We start from the raw sequence: 24,029 nt of genomic DNA, 5'->3' as shown, positions 1-24,029 counted from the left end.
GCAAACACGGCACTCGGCGGGGCGCGCGCGCGAGCGAGGACGCCAGGCGGGGATTCGGTCCCCTCTCCCGGCTTTGGGACCGCGCTCCACCCCACCCTCCCGCGACTCCCCGACGACCGCCCGGAACGAAACCCGCGGCCTACTACGCCTGCGTCACGTCGCGGCGGCGGGCGTGTTGCCATGGCAGCGTGATGCCGAGGCGGGGCCGGAAGCGACGCACGGCTACTTCCGCTTCCAGCGGGGCAGCACTTCCGGATTGGGAGAAAGGTGGCGGCCCTTGGCGCGGTAGGTTGAAAGCGCTTTCCGGGTTTTCGGTTGTTGGGGTTTATTTGATGCGCGTGTGGAGTCCGAGGCGAGGGGTGGGGTCTTCGCCTCGCAGAGCCGGCTTGGGCGGAGGTCTCCAGGGTGGGGAGGCAGCGGAGAGCCTTCTAGAAAGTGGAATTGTATGCTCCAAGACCTTGAGCCAGGGGAGGATTGTGGCGGGTTTGAGGAACCCGGAAAAACGCGTTGTGTGGCCGGACCACAGCGTCGGACGCGAGGTTAGAGACGAGGCTGGAGGGAACACGGCCTGACCCTGCCGGCCACTGTTCCCCGTTAACTTTTTTTTTTTTTTTTTTTAGATTTTATTTATTTATTTGACAGAGATCACAAGTAGGCAGAGAGGCAGGCAGAGAGAGAGAGGAGGAAGCAGGCTCCCCGCCGAGCAGAGAGCCCGATGCGGGGCTCGATCCCAGGACCCTGAGATCGTGACCTGAGCCAAAGGCAGTGGCTTAACCCACTGAGCCACCCAGACGTCCCCCCACTTAACTGTTTTTTACCGCATCGTAAGGGCCTCGGGACCAGACCGTAAATTACAGGGAGCCTCCTGAGCGTTCAGAGTAATATTACATTTATAATCGTGACTCCACTCTTGTCATTGTCATGCAGTCTCATTTCTCTGTGATTTTTTTTTTTTTTTTTCCTCCCGAGGGTGGCACATTTTGCCAGAATAAACCATTGTTGTCAAGTTGCCCCACAGGAACAGAATGGAAGGAGAATTGAGCAGACTGGAAATTCACACTCCAGTTTTTGACAAGAAAAAGAAAAAGTACTCTGTATATAAGGAAGGCCATCTGAGGCATCCCCATGAAAGTGTCAGAGACTCCCCGCTGGCAAGCGAGCCGTCTCACGGAACCAAGAATAAAAAAAAAAGAAAGCATCACCAGCATCTCCTTCCTCCCCCTTCGGAAAAATCGGAAATTTGTGGTGAGATGGAAAAGGCCACTTCTAAACCCAAAAAGAATAAAAAGAAAAGGCATAAGGCTTCAGAGATGGATGAGGAAGCAGGTGTGGTGTATGTCGTGGTGGATAAAGAAAATATCGAGAACACGCCAAAGAATTTTAGGGGGGACGTTGACGTCGTGTATGTTGACGTGAGCCAGGAACAGAAGCCAACAAAAGAGTCTGAAGCAGACGAACCGCATTCAGTTCCAAAGTCACAGAAGAACGAGTCGGAAGAGCTGCACCATAAAGTTAGGGAGAGAAAGAGGAGAAAACATCACAGGCACATGGCCTCCTGGGGTGCCGAGCAGGAGAGCCTTGCTGCCCTGCCCGAGTCGGAGCCCTGGGAGCAGGAAACCCCGCTTTCTGTGGACCCTGGAGGTGGAATCCCACAACAACCAGTATCAGCTGATAAAAAAAAAAAGTCTAAGAAAAAAAAGCGAAAAATTGCACATGACCAGGAACTGGAGGCATTGCCCGGGCACGAGCGTCTCGAGGTCGCGTACTCTGAGGGATGGCAGGGGGTCAGCGAGGTCGGGACTGCCGAAGGCAGCAAGGAAGCCGGCCGGGTAAAGAAAAAGTCTAAGAAAAAGAAGCGAAGGGCTTCTGTTGAAGGTCCTGTAGCTCCTGGGGCTGATTTTGCAGCGCCTGCTGCGAGCTTTGAGGATACACACTCGGATTCACTGGAACGTAGCAGTGCCCTGATTGAAGAAAGCGTGAAACTCAGGCCACAGAAGAAGACCCAGGCCTGTTTGGGAGAGGAGCAGAGGTAATGTGAGAGAGCCGTGTGTTCCGGTGTGTTTGTCTTCTCTGTGACTTCTGCCTGTGACCTCTTTATCCAGCACACTTGTAGTAGATGGCAGGATTCATGGACACAGAGGGTCAGTTGGACAGAACAATGTACACATTGTAACAGAGTAACTTGGCAGGAACTTCTTCTCTTCATTTATAAAGTAGGGCAGTTAGACCAGGTTTTTACTGAGAACTATTCCAGCCCTGAAATGCTACAAATAAGTTTGAAAGGGCATTTTAAGTCCCCCAAATTACCTTTGTCCATATGCATATACATAGAGGAAAGAATTACATAGAGTTTTTACAGAGCAGAAAAAAACCCTTGAATTAGGTTTCTCCATGGTAAAAGAAATTTAGATGTCATTATTTATATAATTACTGTTTAAGTTAACTACCGATATAATAAGCACAGCGTTGTTTTGTTTTTTTTTAATTTGACAGTTTTTTTAAAAAGGTTTTGTTTATTTATTTGGCAGACACAGATCACAAGTACGGAGGGAGGCAGGCAGAGAGAGAGGAGGAAGTAGGCTCCCTGCTGAGAAGAGAGCCCAATGCGGGACTCGATCCCAGGACCTCAGGATCATGACCTGAGCCAAAGGCAGAGGCTTTAACCCACTGAGCCACCTGTGCGCCCGCAATTTAGCAGTTTTTTAAGCCACATTATCATTACGGGTTCCTTGGACTTGGGACAGATTTTTCTCTCCATTTTTACTCAATAGCTTGCTTTTTTTTTTTTAAACATTTGTTAGTTTGTCCTGGCCTAAAATAGTTCCATCAAGAAGTTCATTGGGAGAGGATGGCACTTCATCTTCTGGTGGTACCAGAGTGGCCCACTCCCCTCTCATCAGGGCAGGCATGTCGAGGGCAGTGGTTTTGAACTTGTATGGGGCTGTCGGCCCTGTGAAAGCCGCTGACCCTTTGTTCAGACAAATGCATAATAATTTTTAAAGTTTCTTGCCTGTCTGGGATTGAGCACAGTAAGGGGATTCGGACATCTGGAGGAAAGTTTGGGGATGATTTAGTGACAGGCGCATAGAAAACTAAGCAGAGAGGGAAGATGTGGCCATTGTTACCTGCAGCAAAGCAGCTAACCATGGGGACCCCGAATGGTGATTTAATTAATTACTAACCATTATCACAAAAATTAAAATCTCTGAAGGGTTGTCGGGGGGAGGTGTCTTTAGTGTCCGTGGGGTAGAAGAGGGCTTAGCTTATTAGGAAGTCAGTGTCTAAAGCCAGAAAAGTTGGGAAATAGTGACCCAAGAACTAACACGTGCTGAAAATTGGGCTTCAGGCCACACGGGTCCCTTGTAAGCAGCCTCTGAGTCCTGCATCCATTAGTCACATTATCTCGGAGTCCACACATCACAGACTGAATCGCTCCAACTTCCCTCCTAGTGTTAGCACCTGCCTTGTCTCCAGGAGGCTCCTTTTCAGAAAAGAACTGGAAAGCCACGAGGGCAGGTGACAGTGAACGTGAGTCAACTCCGTTTTCCCCGCAGGTCAGAACCGACAAATGAAGAGGAAAGCCGTTTGGAATTGGCCAAAGATTCCGAAACAAGATACTTATCAGAAGACTCGAGAGACTTGGGTGACTCGGATGTGGACTTGGACTCCGCCGTGAGGCAGCTCCAGGAGTTCATCCCGGACATCAAGGAGAGGGCCGCCACCACCATCAAGCGGATGTACCGAGATGACTTGGGGCGGTTTAAGGAGTTTAAAGCCCAGGGTGAGCTGGTGGCACTTTAATGTTTGTCGAACTGGCCTGTCCACCTGAGGAGCCCCTACCTTTGTTCTGTGAATATTGCAGATTTCCAGACTTGCAGGAAGCATCCTCTAGGATCCCTCCAGAATTGTTGTCTGAGCCATAAAATGCACAAAATGAAGGGCCCTGGTTTTGCTCTTCTCCACCTCGCTTCTGGTAGGAAAAAAGAGGAAGAAGAGGCTGAGTGGCTAAGCCTTTGGGGAAGATGCAGGAATAAAATGAAAATACTATTGTCAGCTTTGTTCCCGAGGTATTGAGTAGAGGCTAAGCCAGTTGTAGTGGCCTTGGTTCCCACGAGATCCAGCATGGCCTTTTTTTTTTTTTTTTTTTTGTAAGATTTTATTTATTTGACAGAGATCACAGAGAGGCAGGCAGAGACAGAGAGAGGGGGAAGTAGGCTCCCCACTGAGCAGAGAGCCTGATGTGGGGCTCGATCCCAGGGCTCTGGGACCATGACCTGAGCTGAAGGCAGAGGCTTTAACCCGATGAGCCACCTAGGTGCCCCATGGCCTCCTTCTTGATTTCACTGTGTTGTAAGAACCTCGCAGAAAGCTTATGGAATTCAAGTCAACTACACATTGAAGGCTGTGTGCTCCAAACGAGTGATACTTACTCAGTGGCAGTGTGAGGCCCGGTATGGCTGGTCACTGTGAAAAGTAAAATGTGGAGCCTTAGGGAGTTAATCATGGTGAAGAGATTGGTTTTAAAAAATAGCTAAGTTAAGGAAGAAACAAGTAATTCACAGAGCAGTAGCTACAGAATATTCCCAGTTCTATTTGTGTATTCTCTGTGCAAACATTTGTGAGTGTGTATCTTATAAAAGATAAAAACTTGAAGTAAGTCTAAGAATAGAAAAACACAGTATGGGGACACCTGGGTGGCTCAGTCGGTTAAGCGGCTGCCTTCGTCTCAGGTCATGATCCCAGCGTCCTGGGATCGAGTCCCACATCGGGCTCCTTGCTCTGCAGGGAGCCTGCTTCTCCTTCTGCCTCTGCCTATTGCTCTGCCTGCCTGTGCTCTCTCTCTGACAAATAAATAAATAAAATCTTTAAAAAAAGAAAAACACAGTCTCTAAGATCGTCAGTACGTAATAAAATTTGGTTGATTTGTTTTTTTTTGTTTTTTTCTTTGTTTTTGTTTTGTTTTTTTTAAAGATTTTATTTATTTATTTGACAGAGAGAGATCACAAGTAGGCAGAGAGGCAGGCAGAGAGAGAGAGAGGAGGAAACAGGCTCCCTGCTGAGCAGAGAGCCCGATGCGGGACTCGATCCCAGGACCCTGAGATCATGACCTGAGCCGAAGGCAGCAGCTTAACCCACTGAGCCACCCAGGCGCCCAATTTGGTTGATTTGAATTACACAGAGGACTAGCTTGGATCCCATTGCTACCCCCACCTCCATACACATGCACTGAGAACATACGCGATTATTCAAGGCCTTGCTGGCCAGGTCCTACCACCTCCTTGTGGGGAGGAGCGGGGCAGAAGAGAGTAAACAGGAGGTTTCTTTTAAAAGTTTATTTCCGTACTGCTTGAGTTTTTAAATGAACATATATTCCATTTTAATATAAAGAGCAACTGCTTCAAAAAGTTGATTGATAAATGGGGAAGGTCCTTCGGAAGGGGATGACCTGGGAAGACTTTGGGATAGAAGGGTCAGGGGTGGTGCAGGGCAGGGGAGCTAAGGTCCAGTGCACAGCTGGGGCTGTTCCCAGCAGGGGGGAGCTGCCAAGCCACTGTGTCAACTGCTGAAGACCCGGTGGTAGGTTTGCTTTTTCTCTGTGATTGACAATGCTTGCTTTTTCTCCCCGCCCAAATTCTAGGTGTCGCTATTAGATTTGGCAAGTTTTCTGTAAAGGAAAACAAGCAGTTAGAGAAAAACGTGCAAGACTTTCTGTCCCTGACAGGAATTGAGAATGCCGACAAGCTGCTGTACACAGACAGATACCCAGAGGAGAAATCTGTGATCACCGACTTAAAAAGAAAATACGCATTTCGATTGCATATTGGTAAGTTTCAAACCGTTCCCTCATTGAGCCTCCACAGCCTTTCCGCCCTTAAGCGCAGAGCCCACGGGAAGCATTTAGCACAGCGCCTGGCCCAGTCCGCGTGCACGATGTGTGCTACCTGCTGCCATGCAGCCTTCACTTCTGAGGATTTGGAATGTGTTCGTGTCTCCCAAGTGTAGTATTTTTAGAGATTTTACAAAAAGTGACACGATCAACTTCTAGCTTTCCTACTTGGTAATAAGTATCATTTTGGTTTCTCTTTATTTATCTGTTTACTCTTAATTATGTGTTGTTTTGCATATGCTGCACAGAGCACACTTTTTTTTTAAGATTTTATTTACTTATTTATTAGGGAGTGCGGGGTGGGGCCAGAGGGAGACAGAATCTCAAGCAGACTCTGTGCTGAGCAGAGAGCCTGAAGCCGGACTCCATCTCAAGACCCTGAGATCATGACCTGAGCTAGAATCAAGAGTCAGACGCCCAAGGGTGTCTGGGTGGCTCAGTGGGTTAAGCCTCTGACTTTGGCTCTGGTCATGATCTCAGGGCCCTGGGATTGCAGGGAGCCTGCTTCCCCCTCTCTCTCTGCCTGCCTCTCTGCCTACTTGTGATCTCTCTCTGTCAAATAAATAAATAAAATTTCAAAAACAAAGAGTTGGTCGCCCAACCGACTGCGCCACCCTGGCACTCCAGAGCACGTTCTGATACGCACCAGGATCTTCGAAGTTTTCCGAGCATAGCCTTATCTGTGCTTTGTGTCTAGAACCCTCCTCCTGCAGCCGTGCTTGGGAAGTGAGAGAGTCTTGCAGCAACATGGGCTTGGACTGAAAAAAATCCGTGAATTTAAAGAGGATGATTTCTTAGGTGTTCTCTGGCATGTGCAAAGGGAAACAGGCCTGGGGCCCCCTGTCGAGGCGCTGTTCCGTCCGTCGAGTGGGGAAGAAAGCCAGTCTTGCTGGATTACAAAGCTCTTCGTCTTACGGACTGCGGAGAGCTGTTGGCACGTGTCCCCCAGCTTCGCGTCCTTTCCTCTTGATTCAGATTTCGTTAACGTTACTTTGCTGTATAAGGGCTTTTCACTCAAATTTCGTAGACCAGAAGCTGGAGCCTTGATGTATTAAGTGTGTCGTTTCCAGAGCTCTCCAAGGAGACTGGAGATTCTGTGCGGAATGTGTGAAATCCCAGCCTTGATACAGGGTCTAGGGTAGTGGCAGTAACAGGAGCCACGCTGGGTTCCTTTTCCACTTGTGGCTCCATTTCAGGCTCTGCCCTGTGGGCCCCTCTGACTGCCTTTTTTCTGACTTTAGGAAAGGGCATTGCCCGGCCTTGGAAACTCGTTTACTATCGAGCAAAGAAGATGTTTGATGTCAACAATTACAAAGGCAGGTAAGAAAAGGTCTTAGCAGCTGAGACAGCTGAGACAGAACATTTTTGCTGATCGTGTAAATTAAAACGTCCACAACAGATGAAAGGTGAAAAACCATGAAGACTGTGTGTGTGTGAAGGTAGACTGTGTGTCTGTTGTCAGTGGTATGTCCTCAAAGCCCATTTCGGTTTCTGCCTCTTGAGTAAACGTTTGTGCTGTTCCCCTTTCTAAATCCATGGCTTTTCTTTATACTTTCCTAGGCCCCAGCCTGCCGTGCCTCTTACATTATTTATGAGGTTTTCTTTGCTAGTTTGTGAGCTCCCTGTGTACCCAAACGTTCCTTTTGTTTTGTTTTTAAGCTTTTATTTATTTGAGAGGAAGAGACTGAGATCGCGAGAGAGAGCACGGTGGGAGGAGAGGGAGAAGCAGCCTCCCAGCCGAGCAGGGAGCCTGCCACAAGGCGCGATCCCAGGACCCTGAGATCATGACCCGAGCCGAAGGCAGATGCTTAACCAACGAAGCCCGTCAGACGTTCCCTTTCAATGCAATGGTTCCTTCAGCGCTCAGCCCAGTTCTTTGGGTTCTTAGTGAATATTTGAAATTCGGCTGAACACTAAGGTAAAGAGGTCACATAGGAGCAGGTCAGTACTGACCATACAGAGTGTCCTGCGGTGATGGTGGTCATTCTCCTTTTCTCCCCAAGCAAAATACCCAATTATATCTTGTTCCGAACATTCCAGATAAAAGCAGTGTGGATCGGCTGTCGGCTGTGGGTGAGCGCTCTGCTCCAGGCCAGAGGGTCAGGCAGCAAAGCGTCCACCAAGCAGCAGCTCAGCTACTCCTCTCACTCTGGAGGCGGATTTAGTAAATCTGACAGGCCCAGTTGCCTTCCAGTTAGCTGCATGATTTTAAACCAATGCATAGATATCCTCTGACCTCCAAGCACTGATACCATCTTGGTTTCTTAACTTTTGACTAAAAGAAAGAAACAGTTAGCAGAGGCAAAGGTTGCCCACAAACTAGTACCTGCCCTCCCCTTTCCCCCAGCCCCGGGCTTGGGCATCTGTAGACAGAGCTTTAAGGAAATTCACTTAAGGGATCATGTCAAATGGGACTTTAAAGAATGCTTTGGCAAATGAATGGTGGCAGCTGAGGTGACATTTTCCTACCTGTGACATAAGCGTGGGAATGAAAGTTTTAGAGCAAGACAAGTCTGTCATTCCAGTGAGAAAGTTCATTTGTTTGCACCACATGATTTGTGTGTGGTGACCATTTGCCCCTAAGAGTATCCTTCCTAAGTTAAGGAATTCTTAGCTGGAAAAAACAAAACAAAACAAAAAAAAAAAACACAGAAAGCCAAAAATCAAAGAATTTTGAGGCTCTGGGGGATGCCCCACATCAGTACACCCGTTTGCTCATTCTTACGCCCTCACTTTCTCTCTCATGTCCTCCTTCACGCAGCCTCAAGGCTGCCTTTAAGTTTGATCTCAGAAAGAGCGGAGCATGGGTGGCTCAGTTAGTTAAGCATCTTTTTTCAGCTAAGGTCATGATCCTGGGGTCCTAGGATCAAGTCCCTCGTCGGGCTCCTTGCTCAGCGGGGAGCCTGCTGCTCCCTGTGCTTGTGCTCGTGTGCACGTGCTTGCTCTCTCGCTCGCTGACAAATAAATAAAATATTAAAAATAAATAAAGGGAAAGATCCTGCTCGCCTTGAGAAGGAAACCACTAGAAAGCATGAGTCTTCGCAGTGAGGGATTACACGCCTCTACTTACCACGCTCTGCATTTGTAGATGACTTTCTGAGTGCTAGGCTCTCACTGTCGGATGTAATTCTGCATCACCGTCGTCGGGAAGGGTTAGTATTTTGCTAGGGCTTCTCTTGGATTGAGTTAGCAGAAAACACCATTCCCCGCCCCCTGGCGCTTCCTGACGGCACATGGGAGAAGAATGAGGCACAAACAAGTCAGTGGCAAGAGAAGGGGAACAGGGGACAACAGGAGAAAAGACTGTCGCCCCGAACAGCTCCTCAGTCCCGTGGTTATTGGATACAGACAGTAATCCACAGAGGAGCCGACGAAGGCTACAATTACTCTTATGCCTTGTAGATAAACGAGAAGGCAGGCAAAATCCACCTGGGCTAGCAGTAAAGCTTGTGGTTGAGCAAGCACATTCGGAGGGCTCGTCTGGTTAGCCACAGGTGCCCCCCGGGGACGGAGAGAGAACGGGAGAGCGAAGCAGGCGGCGTCCGCCTCCATCGGGCTGGCGGCCCCAGATGCTCGGCTTCAAGGACGTCTGTCGTCCTCCCCCAGAGGCCTGTTGCCAGCGTGTGCTTTTGTTAAGGCCGTATCTAAACATGCTTGGTAACTAGAGGAATTTCTCACGGGTTACATTTTAAGTAATACATTGTTCTGAGGGATACTTACAGCCCCCTGTATTAAGAAATTCTAGAATGCCCCAAGGATTGCTTTCCCTTCACTTAATCACTTGTGTTTCATCTCCAAACCCACTAATAGTGTTTTCCGGTGCTTTTCCTTAGTATATTTGTTTTTTGTTTTTCATTTTTAAAGATTTTATTTATTTATTTATTTATTTGACAGAGATCACAAGTAGGCAGAGAGGCAGGCAGAGAGAAGGGGAAGCAGGCTCCCTGCTGAGCAGAGAGCTCGATGTGGGGCTTGATCCCAGGACCCTGGGATCATGACCTGAGCCGAAGGCAGAGGCTTTAACCTGCTGAACCACCCAGGTGCCCCCAGTATATTTGTTTTCATGTGGGACGAGTGCACCGTACATTGCTTAAATAATTGTGCACTCATGTGAAGTCAGTGTCTGTTGTCTGTCAAGCTTTGCAGATACCGTGGGGTAGAAAACCACTAGGGCTCCAGCCCTTGTAGGATGTCCCCTCCAGAGCTATGCTGTGCATCACAGTGGCCACCAGCCTCACGGGGCTGGGGAGCCCTTGAAATACATTCAGTCCAAGGGCTCGTCTGGTTAGCCACAGGTGCCCCCCGGGGACGGAGAGAGAACGGGAGAGGCGCCGTGAGGGTGGTGCCCATGCTGGAGTTGGAGGGAGAGAACGTAAAATACCTCATTAATGTGTTCGGATTCCGATCGCGTGTTGAAACGGCTGCATTTCTAATAGAATGGGTTAAGTCAAATTTTTTATTAGGTTCATTAGAGCGACATAAAAGTCATTTTTACGTGGCCACTACAAGGTTTAGGTAACGTGTATGGTTCATACTACGTTTCTGTTGGGCAGCACTGGTCCAGAGGCAGAGACGGGCCAACAGGGGGACCCCTCGATGTCCAACCGCCCGTCCGGGGGGTGCAGTGAGAGGGGTAGGGCTTTCTCTGGGGGAGAGCGGGGCAGGGGGTAGGGTGTTCAGGTATCCAGGCAGCCTCACAGACGACGGTCCACCTGCAGGGTTTGTAGGGGCCATCCAGGCGGGTGGAGAAAGGCCGTTTCTCCTGCTCCTTCTGCAGCAGGAGGCCCTGAGAGGAAAAAGGCCTGAAGGCCACTGGGGCTGAACCGTAAGGAGCGCTGGGCTCTGCGGGCACGTGGAGGAGCTCGTGTTTGGTGCGCGCAGTGCAAAGCTTCTGGGGTTTGGATGGGGAATACGGGACCCAGTGACTTGCTCTGGCCCCTGTTCAGCTGAGCCAGGACCCTGGCCTGGGACTGCAGGGACTCACAGGATGACCACAGTGAGGCGCCGGGGCAGGAGCTGACGGGACCATCTGCCTGACAGCTTTTCCCAGGACCACTGCGACCCGCCATGAAAGTAGTTTTTAGTCTTTGTCCTTCACTGGGAATTGTAACACGTTTTCGCTTTTTCAGGTATAGCAAAGGAGACACAGAGAAGTTAAAGATTTACCATGCCCTGCATGGGAACGACTGGAAGAAGATCGGCGAGATGGTGGCTCGGAGCAGCCTCTCCGTCGCCCTGAAGTTCTCCCAGATCAGCAGTCGTAAGTGGGGGTCTCGGTGTCCCCCCGCCCCGCCCCGGTGCAGGCCTCCTTGCTGGCTTGTCTGCGGAGAGAGCTGTCGTGTTTTAAGCCACTCTCTGTACTGATTCACTGCATTTCCTCCTGCATGTTCGTGAGACCACACGGCCTTCACTCCCAAGACCGATGGCGGCCGCACCTGAGGTCCTTCGCTTTCAGCGAAGCTCTTGCCGCCAGCCTGACCAAGACCCTCGGGAGCTGCGGGGGAGAGAGCCCGGGCGGAGGAGGTTCCCCCCACCAGAGGGCGGGGGAGGCTGCAGGGCGCCAGAGTGCAGTTCGTTCGGCCTGTTAGGCAGGGACTTTTCCAAAACCTCGTGTGTCTTTTTCTCCTTTTTTCTAAAAAGGAAAATTTCCTTGGACATATTCCTTGCATCATAAAATCCACAGCTTCTTCAGGAAGACAGCTCACAGGCAGTGTCTCCGTCGGCACGGGCTGGGGGGGGGGGGTGTGCTCCGTCACGTGGCAGAGCCCCACGTGGGGCAGAGCGGCCGGGCGGCCGGGGCCCTGGCCCGACTGGGGGCCTTCTGTGCTCCCACGTCCAGCCACTGGCACCACTTGAGGACTCGGTGTGGCCAATACTTCTGGTTTCCAGGAAGTAAAGCAAAAGTTTGCGTTGAGGGGTGGGCGTATGTGTATGTGTCGGGGGGGGGGGTGATCTACGTTTTTTGTTTTTTTTTTTTTCTTTTGGAACTCTTGATTTTTAAATATTCACCAAAATTGTTGAGAAAAAGTAACACCACTCTGTGCGCCCGATCAGATAGTCGTAGACTGCTGGTTTGAGGCATCTTCCTTTGCCTGATGGTGACCCCCTAGATGTGGAGGATGAACCACCGATGGTCTGATGCCCTCTCAGAGGCCAATGTGAGGTTCAGGGGTCTTTGTCCCTGTGATCTGAGGTCCCATTTGCTGCTCAGTGCCACACTGGGAGTTCCTGGGGAAAGTTAGGGTGGCAGTGTGAAATCATTCAGTTATTTTTGTTCCCGTTAAATGTTTGAGAATCTACCAGTTTCACACAAGAGACATTACTGTCAGAAATGAGAAGAACATTTTTTTGAAGTTAAAAAACAAACATTGCTTTAAGAATGGACTTTTCTGGCATTGGTTCTTTTTTTTTTTTAAGATTTTATTTATTTATTTGACAGACGGAGATCACAAGTAGGCAGAGAGGCAGATGGGGGGCAGGGGGAAGGAGGCTCCTGACTGAGCAGAGAGCCCGATGCAGGGCTCCATCCCAGGACCGTGGGATCATGACCTGAGCCGAAAGCAGAGGCTTTAACCCACTGAGCCACCCAGGCACCCCGGTTCTTTTTTTTTTAAAGAGTTATTTATTGGAGAGAGAGCGTGCACAAGCGGAGAGGGTGGTGGGCAGGGGAGACAATAGCCAAGCCGACTCCTGCTGAGGGTAGAGCCTGATGCAGGGCTCGGTCTCACGAGCGGTGATTTCAGGACCTGAGCTAAATCCAAGAGCGATGCTTAACCAGCTGAGCCACCCAGGTGCGCCTCACATTGGTTCTTAAAAAGAAGGGGTTCCACTTAAATTTGCATCTAGCTGTGTTTGATAGCTGTATGTCTGTGTCATCAAGATGTTGCGCTCCGTCATCTGAAAAGTACCTGGTTTAGTTACTTATTTTTTTTTCAAGGGTTTATTTATTTTTTTAGAGAGAAAGAGAGGGAGAGTACGTGGGGGGAGAAGCAGGAGAGGGAAAGAGAGAATCTCAAGCAGATTCCACACTCAGTGCAGAGCCCGACGCAGGACTGGATCTCATGACCTGAGATCATGACTTGAGCCAAAATCATGAGTCAGACGCTTAACCGACTGAGCCACCCAGGTGCCCCTTTAAGACTTTATTTTTTTAGAGCAGCTTTGGGTTTGCAGTAAAATTGAAAGGGAGGTGCAGAGATTTCCCATAGCAGCCTGCTCCCTGCTCCCACATACAGCCTCTGCCATTGTCAGCATCTCCCCTGAAGAGTGGGACCTTGGTTCTAGTCCATGACCCTACACTGCCACGTCATCATCTTCCAGGGTCCATAGTTCATGTCAAGGTCCCCCCACCCCTCCAGTGGTGGTGTTTGTGCTGTGGCTTTGGACAAGTATGTAATGACGTGTATGCATCATTGTCATTTTTTCTTTTAACACCGTGCTTGAAAACAAATAGGTTAGCAACTATAAGATTGTTTCTTTTGGGTCTATAGCGAGAAATCACGGTGCTTGGAGTAAGATGGAAACCCAGAAACTAATCAAGGCCGTCGAAGAAGTGATTCTAAAGAAAATGTCTCCCCACGAGTTAAAGGAAGTGGATTCTAAACTCCAAGAAGACCCCGAAGGCCACCTGTCCATCGTGAGGGAGAAACTCTACAAGGGCATATCTTGGGTAGAAGTAGAAGCCAAAGTAGAAACCAGAAATTGGATGCAGTGTAAAAGTAAGTGGTAAGTTTTAAGGTTTCTTATGTAAATTTACACCAGATAGCTCCCTCCCCCCTCCCCACACCTCGCACCCTGCTGGAGTGGGTACATGAGTGGGCTTAGTAGGGAGAGCTGTGTGAGGGCCGTGTGCAAAGCCTTCAGGTCAGGAAGGAGCGTCTCCGGCAGCCCCTCAGTGTCCACATCGGATTTCAGTTAGCACATAACTAACCCTGAGTCATCGTGTGGTTTCCTCCAAAGCTTGAACTTTTTAATACTGAATACTGGCTTTTGGTTTCATCCTTGAGTTCTGGTTTCTTCATTCTGTCCCTTGCTTAAGTCTTTAGTAAAACAAAACAGTTCTCTCTGCGGCATTAAAAAACAAATGAAAACAACAGGAAACTCCCCTTTGGCAGAGAGATCACAAGCTTGATGTGCAGGAACTTGCCCCTCCCCTGAGCCTGTCTGGGGGGGGGGGGGGCTCCTCTAGCCTCACTGACACAAGGTGGCCGCGTTCACTGCAGAACTTCTTGAGACTCGCTAGTCACACAAGCATTTTCAGGCCTGATCTCGCTGCGCTTTCTTAGCTTGACATGGCTTTTTCGAGCCCCAGAGGGTCTCTGAGCGGGATGGTCCGCTGCTGCAGGAGCCCCTGAAGCGGGGGTCCCGCAGCTCACGACCCACGTCTGGTGCAGAAAGTGGGTGTGGTCATCGTCAGCATCAGATAAGAGAGCCACAGTAGGTATGTTTTATATTAAAAGCACATTCCTGAATACACCATTTATTGTTACCTTGGAAATCTGCTGTGGGATTATCTCTATTTCCATCGAAGACTACAGTCAGGGACATGATAGATCGATGCTTAAAAGGGAAATGCTGCCGAGAAACCACGGATCAGGAGCAGTATAATTCAGGTAACCTGTGAGGGTGACTGCGTTTAATGAGAAGAGAAAAGCAACAAACTTAAGATCTGAATATAGATTTCCCTCACGTACATGGAAATGACTGCAGATGGTGCGTGTCTTTTTTCTTTTTTTTTTTTTTTGAAGATGGATTTATTAGAGAGCGTGGGGGAGGGGGAGAGGCAGAGGGAGAGTGGGAGAGAGTCCAAAGCAGATCCTTCCCGAGCTGATCTCACAACCCTGAGATCATGACTTGAGCTGAAACCAAGAGTCAGATGCTCACCTGCCCCCCGCAGGCGCCCCAAGGCTGCATTTCGAACGAACGCATTGGCTGCTGGTACAGACAGCGGAGTCCTCACCTGTGTATCGTGGACCCCCTACTCGAGAATGTAACAGGTCGCGATCTGCCATCAGATCGCGACATACTTTGCAATTTGAGATGAGTACAAACTTGGAGCTGGGTTGCTGCTCTCGTTAGGAGCTGTGGTCACCCTTCCCTTCAGCCATTAGCTGTGGCCGTCAGAGGAGTCGTTGATGACTGTATCAAATCTCCCTTGGTGTTCCGACAGCTGGTGACAGCCCCAACAGCAGTGTCCCCCTGTTTTCTAAACAGGAACAGAGTTTACAGTTCCCCTTAGCACCTGCTAAAGGGCTTATTCTCCTCTTATGTTTGTAACTTCGTATTACGGAAATTTCACAACACACAGATTTAGAACTCCTTGTATCCCTCATCCAGTTTCGATAACCATCAATTTTCTTTCATCTTATTTATCATTTGCCTTTTTTTTTTTAAAGGTTTTATTTATTTATTAGAGATCACAAGTAGGCAGAGAGGCAGGCAGATAGGAGAAGGCAGGCTCCCTGCCAAGTAGAGAGCCCAATGCTGGGCTCGATCCCAGGACCCTGAGACCATGACCTGAGCAGAAGGCAGAGGCTTTAACCCACTGAGCCACCCAGGCGCCCCTCATTTGCCTTTTAAAAGAAAAAATCAGCCTACTCTCCATGGTGGTCAGTGTTAGCAGTGATGAGTCACACAAGTTAGAGACTGGTTCTGAGTAGGGGTGTCGTAGGTGAGAAAAGTGCAGGAAATCACAGTGGAAACTTCACCCCTGAAATTTTAAGTACATTATGTGTTTGTTTCTTTTTTTTTTTTTAAAGATTTTTTTTTAATTTATTTATTTGACAGAGAGAAATGACAAGTAGGCAGAGAGGCAGGCAGAGAGAGAGAGAGAGGAGGAAGCAGGCTCCCTGCTGAGCAGAGAGCCCGATGCGGGACTCGATCCCAGGACCCTGAGATCATGACCTGAGCCGAAGGCAGCGGCTTAACCACTGAGCCACCCAGGCGCCCCTGTGTTTGTTTCTTTGAACAGGACGGAAATCCTAACCAAGAGGATGACGAATGGTCGGGACGTGTACCGCGGAGTTAACGCCCTACAGGCCAAAATCAACCTCATCGAAAGGTGGGGAGCGCGAGTGTGACGCTGCGGGGGCTGCTCCTCTGTCCGGCCGGAGAGTGGCTGTTGATCCACGTGGCCAAGGCTCAGATCCATCTTGCCTACCCGTGTGGCCCTGGGGACGTTCCCGGCCTCTCTAGCTCAGCGTGGGCCTCTCCAGTGAGGCGTTCGTGATAGTACCTGCCTCTTGGGGTTATTGGGAGGAGAAACAAAATTACAGAGTGATTTTCATCTTTGAAAGTTTCTGGGTAGGTAGAAGTTGTTTCTGTCCACTGGAAGGTGGAGGTGATGTAATTCGGGCTGAGCCCTGCCACTCTCCTGCACGCCTAAGTGCAGTCGCTGTGGCCTGGTCTTTGGTTTTGTCTTTGGTCCCTGGTCCATGCAGAGTCCTCCCTCCACTGAAGGCAGAGAGGCGCGGGCCTGTTTCGCAAAGCCTTCACGGCTCATGGGCTGGGCTTGGGTCGAATGAGTAACAACAGCAAAAAGCACAGGACACTTGGGATTCTGGCCACCCCCGTAGGGCTCCGTTCTTCCCGCTCGCTGTCCTGAGCCCCGCTGGAAGTTCTCCTCGCCGGCCTGGCTCGTGGAGCCTCCACTTCTCTTCCCCCAGAGGCAGAACGTAGACCAGCAGACCTGAGGAGGCCATCGTGTCGGGCAAGCCTGGGCTCCAGTGATGGCAGCCCCTGTTAGTCATGAAACCTTGAGCCACTGACTCAGGCCCTCGGCCCTGGTTCCTCCCCCGTAGACCAGAGATATCGCCTGACCTCAGTAGCTGTGAAACTTTTCACACAGCTCTGTCCCACCATGACGCCCAGCGCGTGCTTACTGTTACGATGTGTCTACACTCAGCTGTTGACTGTGGGGAGGCAACGCGATTTGGTGGGAGCTGCAGAGGGCCCAGAAGGAGGAGAGATGGTTTTTCCTGTTGGGCTGCAGCTCACTGAATGACCCTGGGCTAACCTTGGGCTGGCAGGCCGACCTCGCCGGGCCTGAGGGAGCTGGGACAGGGGTGAACACGTTGGTGCCCCCGAGCGTTTCACACGTGTGAGTCTGTGAAGGTGTCCATCATGCTGACTTGCGCTTGAAAACCTCGTGTGTGTTTTTTCCCGTAGACTGTATGAGGTCAACGTGGAGGACACGAACGAGATAGACTGGGAAGACCTTGCTAGCGCCATAGGGTAAGGCTGTGTGTTCAGTGTGAGGCTGATTAAAAGGTAAGATGTGGCCTCACGAGTGACAGATTGGACAGGACTCGCGTGTAGACCGTCCTGTGTGTGGGTGTTTGGAGCCTCCGCTCTGGGTGCTGTGGGCCAGCCGGACCCTCCCTCCTCCCCTCCCCTCCCTGAGGACACGTAGGGGTGGTGAGTGGAATGTGTGCAGAGTCTCCTGAGAGCTTCAAGGAGCTAACCAGTTGAATGACCAGTAGAGACACCGCACACACTTTGCCCCAGTTCGTATTTTCTTCTTAAGCCTGCACATTAGCTCCACCGTCCGCCTGCCCTCTCCCCCTCCCGTGTCTAAGGGAATAAAGTCATTTTCCTTCCTTAACCACTTGAGAGTTGGTGGTGGGCAGCGTGGCCTAAATGGGAATGTCATTGTGTGTAATCACAGTACGGTTGTCAGATGCTGGACAGCAGACGCCGGGACAGCTGTGTGCTCTAAGACAGCTCACGATCAGATGTCCCAGCAATGGCCCTTTTTTTATTCCTTAAGATTTTATTTATTTGTCAGAGCACAAGCAGGGAGTGCGGGGGAGGGAGAAACAGGTTCCTTACCGAGCGGGGAGCCCAACTGCAGGGCTTGATCCCAGGACCTCAGGATCAGACATGAGCCAAAGGCAGATGCTTCACCGACTGAGCCCCCCAAGGCGTCCCATCTCAGTAATGGCCTTTATAGCATTCCCCCCCAGTGTACCATCCAGTCCAGCGCCACACATCGAAGTGTCCTGTGTCCTCGGTGGCCTTCCATCGGTAAAGCTCTTTCGCCTTTGATGCCCTTGAAACTGTGGGCGAGCACAGGCCAGTGGTTTGTCACTGCATCGTGAGGCCCAAGATTCTGATTGCTAGTCCTTTTGGCTCTGGTGGCATCTGGCGCGTCCCCCACTGTATGAAAGTACCAGTCGTTCTCTTGGGGATAAAAAGGGGCCATGGGAGATATTTTGAGACCATGTAAAGGTCCTCTTCCTCTTCAAGCTCTCGGGGCGGGTGTATTTGCATCTCTCAGCTGTGGGGTGACATTGAACTTTCCTGTGTTTGTGAGTTGCCTCCTTTTGCCTTCGCTGGGCACCTTTGTTGCGCGGGGTCCTTATATTTTGAATCCCTTCCTGCTGCCCAAGACCGAGGCCACCACTGTCCGTATCTGAATTTATTGCTTGCAAAGCACAGTCCCTGTACACAGAAAAGATCGTTGAGGGTTGTGGGGTACGGGGATTGGGGGGGCTCTTGGAAGCGGGGTGTTAGGGGTTGTTTGGCCTCAGTTTTGGCAGGGTGGGTAGTGGGGTAGGGCGGCTGCGCCTGGCTGACTTCAGAAGTGTGACGCTGTCCTTGGTCCATGAGGAAGGGCTTAAGCTGGTTCTGATGATTATTTGCTCCTGGGGATCAGGGACAAAGAACAATCAGTTTGGTTTTTGTAACTTGGAGAATGGGACATTTGTCACGACTCAGACATCATGCTCATGGTTCCAAACCCTTCCCTTTTCCAGTTGACATAAGTGAGAGATGGGGCTCCCACTGCTCAGAATCATGGGTCCCAGAGAGGTGGGGGTGGCAGGTGCTTTTGAAAGAGGGGACCTTGCTCTGGACCCACCAGCTCCCATCCTGAGACCCATGGCTCCGAAGCCCTCCCTTTGTAATAACAAACCACTTTTTGAAAAATTGGACATTTCCAGTAAATTCTTGTGCATTTTGTAATGTTGCTTTAGATCACAAGCTCCTAAATTAAAGTTTTGAGTAAAACTATATATTTAAGAACAGATTGTCTCACTTAAGATTTATTAATCTTATAAAACGGTGATTATGGTGTCGTTCAAATACTCTTTGGAAGAATACATGGTTGGGGCGCCTGGGTGGCTCAGTGGGTTAAGCTGCTGCCTTCGGCTCAGGTCATGATCTCAGGGTCCTGGGATCGAGCCCCACATCGGGCTCTCTGCCCAGCAGGGATCCTGCCTCCTCCTCTCTCTCTCTGCCTGCCTCTCTGCCTACTTGTGATCTCTCTGTCAAATAAATAAATAAAATCTTTAAAAAAAAAAGAAAGAAAGAAAGAATACATGGTCAAGTTTTAATCAACATAGTGAAAAATAATAAAATGATAAGTTCAGTCTCTTTGGAGTCTTAAAGCCTGCCTTGGGAATTATTTTGGCAAAATGTAAAGAAAGCATGTCTGGCTAATGAGTTATAATGCCTGCTTGGTTTGAAAATGTCCAGATCCGTGATCGTGACCTCAAGCCATAGTTGGGTCTGTGGCCGGTCCCACGGGGTGCATGGCCCTACGGGAAGAGAGAGGGCATGGGGGCCTTAGAGCTTGGCCTCTGCTGTCGGACTGACCTGGCGTTGACTCTTGGTGCTCATTTAGCCATCCTCGGGCACGTTGTTCCTAACTTGTGTCTGAGTCTCGGTTTTTTCGGCCATAAAATGTTTTAATGGGACCGTCGCGAGGACCAAGGAGATCGCACATAGAGGACACGTAGCCCAGTGTACGCCCAGCTGCTAGCGGTTAGTGTTAGGAAGAACCCAGTAAGAATAAATGTATTCACATGAATTACTTTAACTACTAGATTAATTATTGAAACAAATAAGTCATGCTTTTGTCGTCTAAGAAAAAGTGGCCGTGAAGTGAAGAGGTTTTCATTTAAAAAAAAAAAAACTTAAGATTTGGTGGTTTCTGTCCTACTTACAGTAAATTGCAAGTATATTTGACTCACTAAAACATCATAAGCATCTGCTTTTTTTTAGTTTTGCAAAATTAGAAATCGGGGGACATCTGCCTCTGGATTGTGACAGATAGGCGTTTGTCCTAAGTGCAGTGGTGACCAGTGTGCAGAGTTGGGGTCAGACCACCCCATTGAAGTCCCAGCTATGTCCCTTGTTAGCTGTAAGACCTTTGGCCACTTCTGTGTCCCTCAGTTTCCCCATCTCTAGAATGAGGCATAAGAGTAGTAGCTCCTCATAGAGCTGCTGTGTGGGTTGTTTTCGGCTAGACAGGAAACTCTTAGGGCAGAGCCAAGTACAAGGTGAACGTCAGCATATGTTGGTGTTGTGATTTAAACAGGATCTGGCATGTGCTTTTCGCTTTCTTTTTTTGGTGTGTATTCTTCTGACCGAAATGAACGGCAGCATTTTCATATGTGTCTTACTTCTGTCACGCATTTGTGGACATGATGGTTTCCTGTTCAGGATTAAGAAAGTTACTGATGTCTGTAGATTCCCCTGAATCACTGTACTTACTACATGTAGTGAAATGACCCGTTTTTAAACTGATACTTTTTTTTCCTTTTCCTTTCTAAAGTGATGTTCCTCCGTCCTATGTTCAAACTAAATTTTATAAGCTGAAAGCTACCTGTGTTCCCTTTTGGCAGAAGAAGACTTTTCCAGGTCAGTATTTCCAGAATTTAAATACTTAAGAGGACAGCGGGTGGGTGGTGGGCTGGCAGCGTGACCCTGGGCGGCGACTTTACTTTTGGGAGTCTCGGTGTCTTCGGTTATAGAACGGTAGAAATCATCACCTACTCAACCCCCCACCACCAGCCAGGACTTTGAGAAGTCTAAACCAGAAAACAGGTGAATGGTGGTCAACAGGGTGCTGGGGTCGTGGTCAGCCCTCAGTAAATGACGGACGGCATGCTCCTGGATCGCCACACGCTGGTGCACAGTTCCAGAACAAACCTGAGATACCCAGCCTTCCTGGCAGCCATTTGTGGGTGGTTTCAATATTCCCAAACTCAGATCCTCTGAGTCCTCGTGGACCTTGTTGAATACATGCATACCCGGGCCTCATCCCATACGTACTGAATCTTAACCTCCACGCTGCATCCAGAGGCCAGATTTCCTGAACAGGGTCCCAGGAGAGCCTCAAGGGGTCTGCCCAGCACCAGCATTTGGGAACCATGAGTTTGGGTGATGCTTTGCCCCGGTGTGTGGGATGATTACTTCTGACCCTCAGCAGACAGCCCCGCCTGGGTTTGAATCTGGCCACATTTGCCCCTACTAACTCCATGACCTTGGCCATGATTCATAACGTCGATCTACCCGTTTCCTCATTTGAAGAATGAGCTGACAGGAAGGCCTGCCTCCTAGGATTTTGAGGGGACTGGTGAAGTGAGTACAGGCAAACCGGTTAGAACAGGACCACGCACACAGTAACAGCAGCACCAAGACACCCGCATCTGTGCCCTCTGCCCTTTGACCTTGGGAAGGAGGCTTTGTACAAATAATGTCAAAATTACCTTTTTTGTCTTCAGAGATTATAGACTACCTTTACGAGACCACCCTGCCTCTGCTTAAGGAGAAGCTAGAGAAGAAGATGGAGAAAACGGGCGCAGAGATCGCGAGTCCCGCAGTGCCCAGGCAGGTCTTCCTGTTCAGAGACATCTTTTATCTTGACGACGACAGTGAGGGAGAAGATGGGGAGGAGCAGAGGTAGGGGACGGCGGCGTTGTGTCCTGTCTGCCTCTCGGGTGTGGTTGGGTTCCTGTGCCTGGGGCAGAGCAGCTGCTTGCAGGACTGATGTTTAGTAGAGAAGGGGCGGCCACCAGAGGAAGGGGACGTCGGCCATGCTTCGTGTTTCGGAGCCTCCAGAGCGACTCACCCGTTCAGACTCTGGTGTGTTTGCGCGCTCAGAGGAAGGGGGGCCTCGGAGTTGATTTGCTACGGCTGGACCGCTGAGGACAAGCACAACCGGCGGACTTTGTGGAACGGCGTCCCCCGTCCCTCTCGTGGCAGAGCGTAGAGTCACGTCCCGCGAATGTTCCTTCTGTGGATTTCACCGCACGCACGCTCCCCAAAAGGGGGACCGCTGACAGTTTTAGTAAGGCACACCAGCAGGTTCCTTTCCGCTTTCCCATTTGTTATCTCTGTTCCCAGAGTCTGTGAGTGCAGGATAAGCGTCGTGAGGGCGGGGACCTGCTGGTCTCTCATTCCGGCTTCCGTTGGCACGTCCCTCACTTGGTGCAAGGAGCGCCTCTTCCTCACGTGTTTTGCATACAAGATGCCTTCTCGAAACCAGTCCCTGAGTTCGTCTGGTGTTCCAGCTGGAAAAAAAAAATCCAGACCACAAACCCAGCAGTCTCTTCCACTGCTTCCAGAAAACCTGGCTCTGTTACACTTAGGGAAAGATGCCACGTGGGTCTAAGGCACAGCTCACACCTCTCGGAATTGCGAATCGCAAGGATAATTTACACGTTGGGCTATTCTGTCAAGTCAGGAAAGCGAAGCCACTCTAGGTGTTTCAAACAGAGAAGGATTTAGTGCAGGAATTAGGTTACAAAATTGTTCAACAGGATTGAGCGCACACGGGAAGGCTGACTTCCCAAGCCCTGGGGGACGGAGGGGAGTTGCTGCAGCCCCTGCTGTGCCCCTCCCGTCCCCTCGTCCCCCCACTGCGGCCTCGGCCGGCTCTGGGTTGTCTCCTGCCTCCCTCCTGCCTGCCCGCGTCTCCCGAGTGCCCCCCATGGGCCGCCCCTCAGCAGAACGCTGCCGGCAAGGGGAAGGAGCGTTCCAGGCTCCTGGCCACACGTGAGCCTGGAAGGAAGGGCGGGTGGGCGAGATCCCAGGCAGCCAAGTCACCGTCTGTGCCAGGACAGAACTCCGCCGTCTCCTGAGCGCTCTGCCTAATGTCATTGATCTCCCGTCATGATGTATGTGCCGTCGGTTAGTTACATCCACAAAGCTAGACATTTTTCCAAAGCAGCCGTCCTTGGAGAAGGAAGAAGACGAGACAAGTCTAGGAGGCCGGCCGGCGGCATATCCTCAACACCTGTCACCCTGGTTGCACGCCTAAGAGACACTCAGTACATATGCAGCAAACAACCGGGATATTTCTTTTTAACAAGCATTTTACCTTTAGTCACTTCCTGTCTGTCAAACCTGCCTGTCCCCATGAAGACAGGAATGAAAGTTCCTTTTGGAGGACAGTCCGGTGAAATACATCAGAGCCTTAAGAATGTATTTTATGATCTAGCGATTTCATTACAGAGATAAAGCAGATTCACTTTCCAGAAATAAAAAAAAACTCGTGTATATGAATGGCGTCTTTCTAGTTCGAAAGGCAGACAAAAATGTAAATGTTCCTTAATGGAAATCTGTTAAATTATGGCATATTTCTAGAATGGGATATTATCCAATAATTAAAAATGATTATGATAGATTGGATCAACATGAAGTAAACAATATTATCAACTAAAATATTTCAGAAGACTATATATTTTCAGTTTTATAAAAGTAAGAAAGGAAATGGTGTATACATAGATGCATTAAAATGTATGAGAGAAATTAAAACCGTAATGTCAACAGTGTTTCTCTCGGGGCAGTGGGACTGTGAATTTATAGGGTGGAATTATGGATTTGCAAGTGCCAGGAAAGGGGACCCACATGGATCTAAGGAATCCGGGGACTAAGGACTGACGCAGCCACTCGTGGCCACCAAAGATGGAGTTTCTGGTGGATTCTCTGCTCCCCCTTCACCATTGTCCACCTCAGCATCTGTCTGCACACGGGGGCCCCTTCCCATAGTCACGTGCTTCGGCGGACCTGCTGCCCCTCCAGAGGAAGGGGAAAAGGTCTCTTCCAATGACTCTTGATTAAGCCCGGGGTTCTGCTCCCCATGCCCAAATTAGGGTCTGTGTCCGGCTCTGAACCATCACTGGAGCCTCGAAGGCAGGACTGTTCAGCCGGTCTGGGCTCAGCTCAGGAGCTGGGATTGAGTGCAGCACGCCTGGAGTGGCTGAGAGGGTAGAAACCCCAGTGGGAAGCCAGGGTCCCATCAGCAGAGGAGGGGAAGAGCACCCCGAGAAGCAGCCCACATGTGTGCGTTGACCGTGGGTGTGCTCCTGTCAGTGCTGTGAATCGCCCAATAAACTTGTGTTCTTTTTGTAAA

At 49.9% G+C, this 24,029-nt stretch overlaps 1 protein-coding gene across 4 annotated transcripts; it reads left to right on the top strand.

Moving 5' to 3' along the window:
• The first annotated feature begins 215 nt into the window (after positions 1 to 215).
• TTF1 (transcription termination factor 1) lies at positions 216 to 24,029 on the top strand. 4 transcript variants are annotated; one of them, XR_014302080.1, is made up of 11 exons: positions 216 to 285; positions 970 to 2,029; positions 3,555 to 3,781; positions 5,639 to 5,824; positions 7,129 to 7,207; positions 11,017 to 11,147; positions 13,378 to 13,605; positions 15,858 to 15,947; positions 17,054 to 17,119; positions 20,445 to 20,530; positions 21,397 to 24,029. XR_014302080.1 is itself a non-coding variant. In XM_082696104.1 (11 exons), the coding sequence occupies exons 2-11, from the start codon at positions 1,026 to 1,028 to the stop codon at positions 21,576 to 21,578; spliced, it is 2,286 nt and encodes a 761-aa protein (XP_082552230.1). In that variant the 5' UTR covers positions 216 to 285; positions 970 to 1,025; the 3' UTR covers positions 21,579 to 24,029. The 4 variants fall into 4 exon arrangements, 2 of the variants coding, with proteins under 2 accessions (XP_082552230.1, XP_082552231.1); XM_082696104.1 differs by having other exon boundaries at positions 13,378 to 13,612; XM_082696105.1 differs by having other exon boundaries at positions 237 to 285; positions 1,008 to 2,029; positions 13,378 to 13,612.

This window comes from Mustela nivalis (assembly GCF_964662115.1).
Source record: "Mustela nivalis genome assembly, chromosome: 13".
NCBI lineage: Eukaryota > Metazoa > Chordata > Mammalia > Carnivora > Mustelidae > Mustela > Mustela nivalis.
Note: the sequence above shows the minus strand (reverse complement) of the source record. Positions and strands in the feature narration are given on the sequence as shown.

What these genes read in the sequence shown, in the direction of transcription:
- TTF1 (XM_082696104.1), top strand. Translation starts at nt 1,026, where the DNA reads ATGGAAGGAGAATTGAGCAGACTGGAAATTCACACTCCAGTTTTTGAC. An exon ending in GTTCTCCCAGATCAGCAGTC is followed by an intron (nt 11,148 to 13,377) that starts GTAAGTGGGGGT and finishes TTGGGTCTATAG; the next exon opens with CGAGAAATCACGGTGCTTGG. An exon ending in AAAATCAACCTCATCGAAAG is followed by an intron (nt 15,948 to 17,053) that starts GTGGGGAGCGCG and finishes TTTTTCCCGTAG; the next exon opens with ACTGTATGAGGTCAACGTGG.